The 11,889-nt window shown below is 53.9% G+C and overlaps 1 protein-coding gene across 4 annotated transcripts; it reads left to right on the forward strand.

The window, feature by feature from the left end:
- The first annotated feature begins 433 nt into the window (after nt 1-433).
- On the forward strand, nt 434-11,643 carry ZNF346 (zinc finger protein 346). 4 transcript variants are annotated; one of them, XR_005457186.1, is made up of 9 exons: nt 434-540; nt 5,415-5,518; nt 5,725-5,820; nt 6,372-6,455; nt 7,580-7,739; nt 7,968-8,204; nt 9,978-10,071; nt 10,400-10,657; nt 11,090-11,643. XR_005457186.1 is itself a non-coding variant. In XM_038770993.1 (8 exons), the coding sequence occupies exons 1-8, from the start codon at nt 471-473 to the stop codon at nt 10,503-10,505; spliced, it is 951 nt and encodes a 316-aa protein (XP_038626921.1). In that variant the 5' UTR covers nt 434-470; the 3' UTR covers nt 10,506-11,082. The 4 variants fall into 4 exon arrangements, 2 of the variants coding, with proteins under 2 accessions (XP_038626921.1, XP_038626922.1); XR_005457187.1 differs by having other exon boundaries at nt 11,105-11,643; XM_038770993.1 differs by lacking the exon at nt 11,090-11,643 and having other exon boundaries at nt 10,400-11,082.
- The last annotated feature ends 246 nt before the right edge of the window (nt 11,644-11,889 follow it).

Below are 11,889 nucleotides of genomic sequence, written 5' to 3' on the forward strand. Positions count from 1 at the left end.
CAACCTGATCACCTTGTAACCTCCCCAGCGCTTTGGAACAGTGCTTTGCACATAGCAAGCGCTTCACAAATGCCATCATTATTAGTATTAAAGACCACAGAAAGTTGAGGAGGGATTCGAACCCATGACCTCTGACCCCCCCCCCAGACTGTGAGCCCGCTGTTGGGTAGGGACTGCCTCTATATGTTGCCAACTTGGACTTCCCAAGCGCTTAGTACAGTGCTCTGCACACAGTAAGCGCTCAATCAATACGATTGATTGACTGAGGAGACCAACTGCTCCTGCCCCACTCAACATGGCGGACGGGAGTGCGGCCTCCTTCACCCACCCGCGCCGCCTGAGGAGCTCTCGCGAGACTACGCGCGCCGCCGGCTGAGAGCCCGCGCGAGCCGGCGCCGAACTCTCGCGAGATCGGGGAGCCCTGGGGGGAGAGGGAGGAGGCCTTCCCTCAGCGGTGGGCTTCGGAGAAGATGGCGGACGGCGGCGCGGGCAGCAACGGGGACGCCGTGGTCGTGGCTCTGCCCGTGGGGAAGGCGGCAGGTGAGTGTCGGGGGGCTCGGGGGGGACACCCCCCTACGTCTCTGCTGCCTGTTTCCTGCCTTTCCGAGGTGAGGGGATGACCGTTACAGGGCGCATGGAGGCGGAGTCCCCGCCCCCTCAGGCGCCTCATGGCCACGCCCCCCTGGCTCTGTGGAAAGAGCCCGGGCTTTGGATCAATCAATCAATCAATCAATCGTATTTATTGAGCGCTTACTGTGTGCAGAGCACTGTGCTAAGCGCTTGGGAAGGACAAGTTGGCGACATATAGAGACAGTCCCTACCCAACAGTGGGCTCACAGTCTTCCCTTCCTCTCCATCCCCCATCTTACCTCCTTCCCTTCCCCACACCACTTGTACATATATGTATATATACATATATATGTATGTATATGTATGTATATATATACACAGCATATATGTATATATGTTTGTACATATTTATCACTATTTACTTTACTTGTACATATCTATTCTATTCGTTTTATTTTGTTAGTATGTTTGGTTTTGTTCTCTGTCTCCCCCTTTTAGACTGTGAGAAAAGTGCTTCGCATGTATATATACATATATATGTGTATATATATACACAGCATATATGTATATATGTTTGTACATATTTATCACTATTTACTTGTACATATCTATTCTATTCATTTTATTTTGTTAGTATGCTTGGTTTTGTTCTCTGTCTCCCCCTTTTAGACTGTGAGAAAAGTGCTTCGCACGTAGTAATCGCTGTATTAATAACAATCATTCGGTCGTATTTATTGAGCGCTTATTGTGTGCAGAGCACTGTACTAAGCGCCTGGGAAGTCCAAGTTGGCAACATATAGAGACGGTCCCTACCCAACAGTGGGCTCACAGTCTAGAAGGGGGAGACAGAGAACAAAACATTAACAGAATAAAATAAATAAATAGAGTAATAAATACGTACAAATATATATACACATATACAGGATCACCATGATCACTTTGTATCCCCCCCAGCGTTTAGAACAGTAATTCGCACGTAGTAAGCGCTGTATTAATCATATTCATTCATCCATTCAATCGTATTTATTGAGCGGTTACTGTGTGCAGAGCACTGGACTAAGCGCTTGGGAAGTACAAGTTGGCAACATATAGAGATGGTCCCTACCCAACAGCGAGCGGGCTCACAGTCTAGAAGGGGGAGACAGACAACAAAACATATTAACAAAATAAAATAAATAGAATATGTACAAGTAAAATAAATAGAGTAATAAATACGAATAAACATACATGCATATATACAGGATCACCATGATCACCTTGTATACCCCCCAGCGCTTAAAACAGTGCTTCGCACATAGTAAACGCTGTATTAAGAAGTCATTCATTAATTCATTCAATCGTATTTGAGCAGTTACTGTGTGCAGAGCACTGTACTAAGCGCTTGGGAAGTACAAGTTGGCAACATACAGAGACGGTCCCCACCCAACAGCGGGCGGGCTCACAGTCTAGAAGGGGGAGACAAACAACAAAACAAAACATATTAATAAAATAAATAGAATAAATATGTACAAAATAAATAAATAATAATAATCATGGCGCTTACTACGTGCAAAGCACTGTTCTAAGCATTGGGGAGGTTGCAAGGTGATTAGTTTGTCCCACGTGGGGCTCACCGTCTTCACCCCCATTTTCCAGATGAGGGAACTGAGGCCCAGAGAAGTGAAGCGACTTGCCCAAAGTCACCCAGCTGACAATTGGCGGAGCCGGGATTTGAACCCCTGACTCCAAAACCCGGGCTCTTAGCAAGGAGCCACGCTGCTTCTCCAGAGCCTCGATGGTCACGTGCCCCTCGAGGTCACGCCCACACACAAAGTCACGCCCACTTTCATTGCCTCAAGGGTCACGTGTCCCTCTCTGCCCCCGAGACCACGCCCCCCTCCGTTCGTCGTGGCCATTCACGACCCCGATGGTCACGTGCTCCGGGGGCTGCGCCCCTTTATCTGACCACGCCCATTCTTCTGCCCCTGATGGTCACGTGTCCCAGAGGCCGCGCCCCTCCTCGTCCCAGATGGTCACGTGTCCCCGGTGGCCGCGCCCATCTGACCCTGTTGGCCACGCCCCTTGCCCTGGAGGCCACGCCCCCTTCACCACCGGCGTTCCTGCCCACGCTGGGCTTACAGTCGAGAAGGGGGGAGACAGGCATCAAAGCAAGTAAACAGGCGTCACTATAATAAATAGAATTATATTCATTCACTCATTCAATCGCATTTATTGAGCGCTTACTGAGTGCAGAGCACTGTACTGAGCACTTGGGAAGTACAAGTCAGCAACATATAGAGACGGTCCCTACCCAGCAGCGGGCTCACAGTCTAGAAGGGGGAAACAGACAACAAAACAAAACATTAACAAAATAAAATAAATAGCATTCATTCATTCAGTTGTATTTATTGAGCGGTTACTGTGTGCAGAGCACTGTACTAAGCGCTTGGGAAGTACAAGTTGGCAACATGTAGAGACGGTTCCTACCCAACAGCGGGTTCACAGTCTATAAGGGGGAGACAGACAGCAAAACAAAACATGTTAACCAAATAAAATAAATAGAATAAATATGTACAAATAAAATAAATTGAGTAATACATACGTACAAACATATATACATATATACAGAATAAATATGTACAAGTAAAATAAATAGAGTAATAAATATGTACAAACATATATACAGGTGTGGGGAGGGGAAGGAGGTGAGGAGGGGGAGAGGAAGGAGGGGGCTCAGTCTGCGCATCAAAACAAGTAAATAGGCATCAATATAAATAAATGGAATTATAGGTATGTACATATTCATTAATTCTTTCAGTCGTATTTATTGAGTGCTTACTGTGTGCAGAGCACCGTACTAAGTGCTTGAGAAGTACAAGTTGGCCATATATAGAGATGGTCCCTACCCAGCAATGTGCTTACAGTCTAGAAGGGGGAGACAGACAACAAAACAAAACATGTAGACAGGTGTCAAAACCGTCAGAATAAATAGAATTATAGCTATATGCACATCTTTAACAAAAGTAATTCATTCATATGTACAACTAAAATAAATAGAGTAATAAATCTGTACAAATATCCACAAGTGCTGTGGGGTGGGGAGAGAGGGGTGGAGCAAAGGGAGAGATTCGGAGCGATACGGAGGGGAGGGTGAGGCGAGGAAGAGGGGGGCTTAGCCTGGGAAGGCCTCTTGGAGGAGGTGAGCCTTCAGTAGAGCTTTGAAGGGAGGAAGTGTGATTGGAGAATTTGTGGAGGGAGGGCATTCCATAGATAGGACGGGGGCCAGGGATCGACGGTGGGACAGGCGAGAACGAGGCCCAGTGAAGAGGTTAGCGGCGGCAGAGGAGCGGAGTATGCGGGCTGGGATGGTGAAAGCGAAAAGGGAGGTGAGGTAAGAAGGGGCAAGATGATGGAGAGCTTTGAAGCCATTAGTGGAGTTTTTGTGTGATACGGAGGTTGACAGGCAACAACTGGAGATTTTTGAGGAAGGGGGTGAAATGCCCAGAACGTTTCTGTAGAAAGATAACAATGATGGCATTTATTAAGCGCTTACTATGTGTAAAGCATCCGGGCAGCAGAGTGAAGCATAGACTGAAGTGGGGAGAGACAGGAGGTTGGGAGGTCAGAAAGGAGGCTGATGTAGTAATCCGGTCGGGACAGGATGAGTGTTTGTACTAACATGGAGGCGGTTTGGATGGAGAAGAAAGGGCGGATCTTGGTGATGTTGTGAAGGTGAGACCTACAGGCTTTGGTGACGGATTGGATGCTCATATGCCGTGAACCAGGGTAGATACAATATAATCAGAGCGGACACCGTCCCCGTCTCAGTTGAGACTCTACTAACGCTGTCATTTTCTCCCAAGCACTTAGGACAGTGCTCTGCACAGAAGTGCTCTATAAATACTACTGACTGCTTTTGTCAGTGTAATCCCTACCATGATCGCAACAAAGCCGAGGAAGCTGGAAGGATCAATAACTGCAGCTTTGCTTTACTTCAGTGAGCTTAGTTTTTAGCTGGAGGAAGTAGTGGATTGCTTTGCTTTCACAGGTTAAGTTATGGTGAGGATTCAATTCGGCTTCTAGTTTACCATGAAACGTTGCCTACTTTTCTCAAAGAAAAGGGCACCAAGCCTTACCTAAAGCCTTCCCTCCAGGAGAATAGATAAGCAGTGGAAAGGCCCCCCGGGCCTGGCAGTCAGAGGACCTGGGTTCTAATTCCAACTCCACCACACAACGTGTGACCCTGGGCAAGTCACGTCGCTTCTCTGTGCCTGCTTCCTCATCTGTAAAATGGGGGTGAAATAAGAGATTGTGTCCAACCTGCTTATTTTATATCTACCTCAGTGCTTGGCACAGAGTAAGTCCTCCGTGGCCTAGTGGTAGAGCACAGGTCCGGGTGTCAGAAGGACCTGGGTTGTAATTCCACTCAGCCACTTGTCTACTGCGTGACCATGGGCAAGTCACTTCACTTCTCTGTGCCTCCGTTCCCTCATCTGTAAAATAATAATAATAATAATGGCATTTGTTAAGCGCTTACTATGTGCAGAGCACTGTTCTAAGCACTGGGGGGATACAGGGTGATCCCAGCACGTAGAACAAATGTCTGGCACATAGAAAGTGCTCAACAAATACTATTATTGTTATTATTTTCAATACTTTCAGTCAGTGGAACTTATTGAGCAGTTACTGTATGCAGAGCGCCTCACTAAGCGCTTGGGAGAGTACAGTAGAAGACTATAACAGACACATTCCTTCCCCCAAAACCACAGTCATCATCATCAGGGAGGCAGCAGGCGGGAACGTGGGTGGGTGGGCAGGCAGGTGGATGGCTGGCCCTCGGGGACATCTTCCTGTCTCCCTTTCAGTGGACCGTATGATCCAGGACAAGAACCACCTGTTCACCTCCACCCAGTGTAAAGTGTGCAACGCCCTGCTCATCTCCGAGTCCCAGAAACTGGCCCACTACCAGGTATCCCGGGCCTTGGGGTCGGGGGTGGCCCTGGGCCAGAGTTGGGGGCCTATGAGGTGGTGGGGGGTCTTACCAACATTGAAGTTTCCCGGGGCTTGTCTTGAAGATGGGGTCGGGGCGGAGGTGGGGATAGTGAGGTAGAGCGTCGGATGAGGCGTCTGGGTGATTTCTCACTGTTTCCCGGGGTGGGCGGGGGTCCTTTCCAGAGCAAGAAACACGCCAACAAAGTCAGGCGGTATCTGTCCATCCACGGCGAGGAGGAGTTTACCCAGGGGAAGAGGATGAAGATGGATTCCTCACAGGTAACCAGACCCTCGGGGGCCGCTCAGCTGGCCAGTGGGAGAGACCACTTAGCCAAGCCTGTCAGGTCGGGGACACTGGGCTGCCCTCACCCCTCCGGGACTCGACACCAAAACTCCAGCTTTCCATGCCCGCTGGCCCGCCCGCCCTCTACCTCCGGGCCCCTTCCCCCCCAGCCAACACAGCTCGACCCCTTGAGCGGCCAGGAAAGGTGTCGGAGAATATATCGATGGAGTTTGTGGAGCACTTACCGTTTGCGGTAGAAAAGCAGTGTGGTGTAGTGGGTAGAGCCCGGACCTGGGAGTAAGACGGTCATGGGTTCCAATGCTGACTCTGCCACTTGTCAGCTGTGTGACCTTGGGCAGGTTGCTTAACTTCTCATTGCCTCAGTTACCTCATCTGTAAAATGAGGATTAAGACTGGGAGACCCACGTGGGACGGGGACTGTGTCCAGCCCGATTTGCTTATATCCACCCCAGCGCTTAGTACAGTGCCTGGCACGTAATAAGCACTTAACAAATCTCTCTCTCTCTTTTTTTTTTTTTTTAATAAGGACTTGGGAGAGGACAATAGAGTGGGTAGACAAGATCCCCGCCCTCAAGGGGCTTCCAGTCTAACGGGGAAGGCAGACTTTAAAGTAAGTTTCAGACGAGGGAGCAACTGAGTATGAGGACGCGGATACAAGTGCTGTGGAATGGAAATGTCATCGCCTCTTAGGGTTGAAATCAAGTGCATGGGAGAGGCAATAAGGAGGGAGAATGGGGTGGGGAGATGAGACGTTGATCCAGGAGGGCTTCCTGGGGGAGGTAGGATTTCAGCAGGACTATGAATAATAATAATAATAATGATGATGATGGCATTTATTAAGCGCTTACTATGTGCAAAGCACTGTTCTAAGCGCTGGGGCAGATACAAGGTAATCAAGTTGTCTCGTGTGGGGCTCACAGACTTAATTCCCATTTTCCAGATGAGGAAACTGACACACAGAGAAGTTGCCCAAAGTCACACAGCTGACAAGTGGCGGAGCCAGGATTTGAACCCATGACCTCTGACTCCAAAGACTGACTCCATTTGCCCCAAAATGAGATCCCAGGTGTCCTGACTCCCCACCCTGTGCCCTTTCCACTAAGCCTCACTGGGCAGTGGTTCCCCCTCTCGGAGGGGTGGGGCCTGTTAAGAGAGGCCCGGGTTCCTGGTCTCTGTGTGTTTGGGAACCTCTGCTCTGCCCCTCCCAGACTTGCTTGTCACATCTTCCCTTTCTCTTAAATGCCGGTCATGTGGCATGGAAGGCGGAGGCCAGTGGCCCACCTTCTCCCAGGGAGCGGCCAAGCACCTCAAGAAGAGCCTGGCCTGACGTGGCAGGAATGGCTCCGTCCATCCGGGCCTGACCGGCGGCCTCCCACTCCCGGGAGGCCCCACCGGAAGGGAGAGTCCAGCCAGAGGAACAGTGGCCAAGGCCCTGGGACATGCTTGGGTGTCACGCCCATCGCCCTACAGGGGCTGAGTCTGGCCTGGAGGGCCTCCTTTCCCACAATCTGACACGATCCCGCCTCACTGCGGTCACTGCCTCTCGGAGCCGGATACCGGACCGTCCTGAGGGGAAGGAGTAGGCGGACGAGGGGCTGAGGGGCTCCCGTTGGTTCGGTGGCTGACGCACCCCAGAGCCATACCGGAAACGGGGGCCGGGGGGGGGCCGATCTGTAGCGCGGACCCCTCCCGTAACTAACCTACAGACCTCCACCCGTTCCTTCTCCCGGCCAGGAGAGCGGCCGAGCCGAGGACAGGAACAAATGCTGCCCTGTCTGTAACATGACCTTTTCCTCGCCCGTCGTGGCCCAGTCGCACTACCTGGGGAAGACCCACGCCAAGAACCTGAAGCTGAAGCAGCAGCAGCCGCCGCCCCCCCCGCACCACACCGAAGGTACCGCCAGCCACAGCTCCGCCCGGGGCCCCGGTACCCCCCCACCCCCCGTGAGACGACCGGACTGGCCGGTTGCTGTGACCCTGGGAGCACAGGGCGGTTGGAATCCTCTGGGAGAGGCCCAGGCTTGGCATTCAAGTTGTAAGGGAAGTCTTGAGTGGTATCGGAACTCCCCAAACCCACCCCGAGGGTCTCCCTCCCTGACGCTCGGCCTCTCCTCCCCCCCAGCTCAGGCGAGGCTCCCCGCCAGCCCCAGCCCGGCCCCCGTCAGCACGCCCTCTCTCGAGGTGAGCCAGGATCCGTCGTCCGACCCGGACCGGTTCTGCCGCCTGTGCCACGCCACCTTCAACAACCCCACGGTGGCCCGCCAGCACTACGTCGGCAAGAAGCACAAGAAGCAGGAGACGAAGCTCAGGCTGTTGGCTCACTACGGGCACAGCCCGGACTCCCCCGTGGCTTCTTCCGGTGAGAGGTCGGCCCCCCCGAGGGGAGGAGGGGGCAGCTGGGCCCGGGGGGTCCGGAGCCGGAGGCTCTGGAGAGCCAGGGGAAAAGGCCCAGCCCTGGGAGTCAGGATGTGGGTTCTAATCCCAGCTCCACCCCATGTCTGCTGTGTGACCTTGGGCAAGTCACTTCACTTCCCTGGGACTCAGTTACCTGATCTGTAAAACTGGGATTAAGACTGAAGCCCCGTGTGGGACATGGATTGTGTCCAACCTGATTAGCTTGTATCTACCATTTTAAAAACACTAAACAAAAAAGCAGCCAACCCTCTCTCCCTCACTCACTCAGGCACACTGGATTCTATCCCTCACTGAACTTGCTAAATGGCACAATCAATCAATCAATCGTATTTATTGAGCGCTTACTGTGTGCAGAGCACCGTACTAAGCGCTTGGGAAGTACAAGTTTGGCAACACACTGTTCTTTAAAACAAACAACCAAAAAAAATAAAAAAAGAATCTTCAAGCCCTCCTAAAATCACATCTCCTCCAGAAAGCCTTCCCTGCTTAACCTCTCATCTCCCCACCCTATTCTCCATCCCTTCTGCGTCACCTAGGCGCTTGGGTCTTCCTTCCTTAAAGCACTTTGAGACTCACCCCGGACGCTAGTCCTCTCCCACATGCTTTCTGAAGTGCTTGGCACAAGGTAAGCGCTCAATAAATATGTGCCATTGTTTGATCGACTGATTGGCGATTGTGTCCCCCTTTTAGACTGTGAGCCCACTGTTGGGTAGGGACTGTCTCTGTATGTTGCCAATTTGTACTTCCCAAGCGCTTAGTACAGTGCTCTGCACATAGTAAGCGCTCAATAAATACGATTGATGTTGATCTGGAGTAAACCGAATACCTTCTCTGGGAACTCCTGGTCGGGAAAGCCCTTCAGAGCTCCTGAAGGTGGGAGCTGACCTGCAACTTCCGAGTGGGAAACTTTGGACCTGGAGCCGGAAGAGAGAGTAGGCGAGACACCCATGGCCCATGTTCTATCCACTAGGCCACACCGCTTCTGTGTTTCGGAGCCACCCTTTTAGAAGGATGCGGTAGCTTTGTTCTCGGTCGCAACCAAGCGTCGCTGCTGATCCTTGAGGATAGGCATTGTATCTTCTAACAATTTAGGACTCTTCCAAACGCTTAGTAGAATAGGTTTTCAGCTGCTCGAGGGTGGGGAATCATTTCCTAGCTGTATTGTCTTCTCCCAAGCACTAAGTACAGTGCTCTGCCCATAGGAGACTGTCAGCTTCTTGAGGACAGATATCACAACTACTACCATTCCCTCCTAAATGTTCAGTATAGTGCTCTGCACAGAGTAAGCACTCAATAAATACCTTTGGTTGCTTGGTTGACAGGGACTGGGGAGACCAGCCCCTTCCTGAAGACCCCATCCAAGTGGGGCCTTGTCAGTGAGCGGATCAGGACCCAGAAATCATCCCTCTCACCAGGAAATCAGTCAATCAGTAGTATTTGCTGAGCACTTAATTATGTGCAGAGCACTGTATTAAGCTCTTGAGAGAGGAGGATGCAACAGGGTTGGCAGACTTTATCCCTGCCCTCGAGCTTACGGCCTAGAGGGAAGTGACCGGAGAGATTCTGGAGTGAGGTGCTTGGGGCTTCTGGGAATGGGGAGGACTCGGTCCCCCCGGTCAATCGGCTGCCGAGGGATGGGGCTCCGGGTGAACGCCCACCGCCACCCCCAGCCGGCTCCCCCATTAACTGGATTCGTTAATGCTGGTGTCCGTTTCAGCTGGGAAGGGTTACCCCTGCAACACGTGCCACCTAGTCCTCAACTCCATAGAGCAGTACCTCGCCCACATCAGCGGCTTCAAACACAAGAACCAGTAAGTAACCTATTCGGCTCTAGGTCGGTCCCGGGGGCTGCCGGCTCGCCCCGGGGCCGAGGGACCCTCAGGGCCGTTGTCATGGGGAGCGGCGGACCCCCAGGAATCGGCCCCCGAGTCTGTCTCTCTGAGGCGGAAATGTGGGCCGGTGGGCTTTGGCGTCTGGGCCTCCCGGGCCCAGTGGTGAGGTGTGTGGACGTGGGGGGCTGGGTCTCTGGCTGATCCCCCAGAGGGCACTGACCCGGCTCCATGGGCACCCAGGGTGAGGCCCCGTTGTTTGTGGGCCCTCCCAATCTGACCTCTTCCGTCCCACTCCCCCCTCTGTCAGGACGCCAGGAGCAGGGCCGGCCCCAGGGCGCTTCGCCAGGCAGCAGTACGTGCAGGAAGAGCCGACCACCCCGGGAGGTTACAGCTACTTCAGCCAGGACTTCTAGAGCCAGGCGACGAAGCGCTTCTCCTCCCCGGACCTCAGCCGCCAGCCCGGAACACACGACTCCCGCCGACTGACGCCTGCCGCGCTCTCCGGACAGCGGGCGGCGGTCAGGCTTCCTAAACCGATCCGGCTGGAGCTGGCCCCCTCGCCACGGTGAGCTGCCGGATCGGCGCCTCGGCCCGGGAGTCCCTCGAGCACACGGGCGGGCGGGCGACCCTTCTCACCCGCCGTCTGGTCCCCCTGTGCCGTCTCCCCCAGCCTTCTGTGTCCAGCACAGAGTTTGGTTCTTGACCGAGTGGAAGGCAAGAAGGATTCTGGGAGCTCTGGCTGGTGCCCTTTAGTGGCCAGCGGGAGGGCAGGTAGTCGTGAATTGGGATTCTGTGTTCCCAGGGAACTGGGCGGAAGGAAGTGCAGAGACCCTCCCCCATCATCACTCGCCCCGTTCCCACAGCCTGCACTTCCCCGCCCTGCCCTGGGACGTTCCCAGCGCCTTGGGGTTGTGGCGTCTCCCCAGGCAACAGCTGCTGCTGGCAGGGGGGCGTCAAATGGGACAGGTGGGGAGCGTCCCCCCCCCACCCCCAGCAGCCCCCTCCTCGTCAGGAGGGTCTCTCTGCCCCACCAGGATTCGTTTGTGGCTGCTGGAAGATCGGTCTCCCAGCTGGAGAACGGACACAAGGGCCGACTGAGGGGCTTTAGAGGGAGGAGGGGGCCCCTGCTAATCCCGCGCTGGCCAGGCTGAGGTCCTCTGGCCACGAGGAGCCCGCGGCTGTGGGGCGGAGAGGAGGAGACCACCCCACACCCGCACCTCCACTCCTGAGGGGTCGCTGAGTTTTGCCCCCCTCCTCCTCATCCGTTACCCTGCCTGCGTCGCGGCCATTTGGGGGAGAATGTGTCAAGCTGCCTGCTTTAGAGGAGGTTGCCCATCAAGCCCCTCGGTCCCAGGGAGGCACCTCCCTGGGGCATGGAGGGACAAAGAGCATGCCCTTGGCCATGGGGGCCCCTGGGGACACCGGCCAAGGCCCCGAGCGGGGGGCAACTGGGCACTGGGAGGGGTGGAGGCCCTGGCAGAGATGGGTGGGTTCACTCAGTCCTGCTTGGCGCGAGTCTTTCAACAACAGAGCGTGTTTCCTAGAGCTGGCTGGCGTGTTTTCTGTGCTTAGCGGCAGGACATGTCCCACCCCTTCTTCCAGGCACCTGTGGGAGCCGGAGGGGTTTCTCCACAAGGGAACCAATCCTGGATGGTCCCGAGGCTTAAACAGGAAGCATGACGCCCTTCCAGACTGGGAATTATCCACGCCTCGCGAAGGGGCGGCTGGAGGAATGGGTCGTCCCCTGCCAATATTGCGGCCGCAGAGAGCGGCCGACACCACTGCCCTAGGGTGCCA

The sequence above is a fragment of the Tachyglossus aculeatus genome, chromosome X2 (genome assembly GCF_015852505.1).
Source record: "Tachyglossus aculeatus isolate mTacAcu1 chromosome X2, mTacAcu1.pri, whole genome shotgun sequence".
In the NCBI taxonomy this organism is placed as follows: domain Eukaryota; kingdom Metazoa; phylum Chordata; class Mammalia; order Monotremata; family Tachyglossidae; genus Tachyglossus; species Tachyglossus aculeatus.

Excerpts from the sequence above, each read along its gene's own strand:
- ZNF346 (XM_038770993.1), top strand. The coding sequence starts at position 471 with ATGGCGGACGGCGGCGCGGGCAGCAACGGGGACGCCGTGGTCGTGGCT. Across the intron at positions 5,519-5,724 it reads AGAAACTGGCCCACTACCAG|AGCAAGAAACACGCCAACAA; the intron begins GTATCCCGGGCC and ends GGTCCTTTCCAG. Across the intron at positions 5,821-6,371 it reads TGAAGATGGATTCCTCACAG|GACTTGGGAGAGGACAATAG; the intron begins GTAACCAGACCC and ends TTTTTTAATAAG.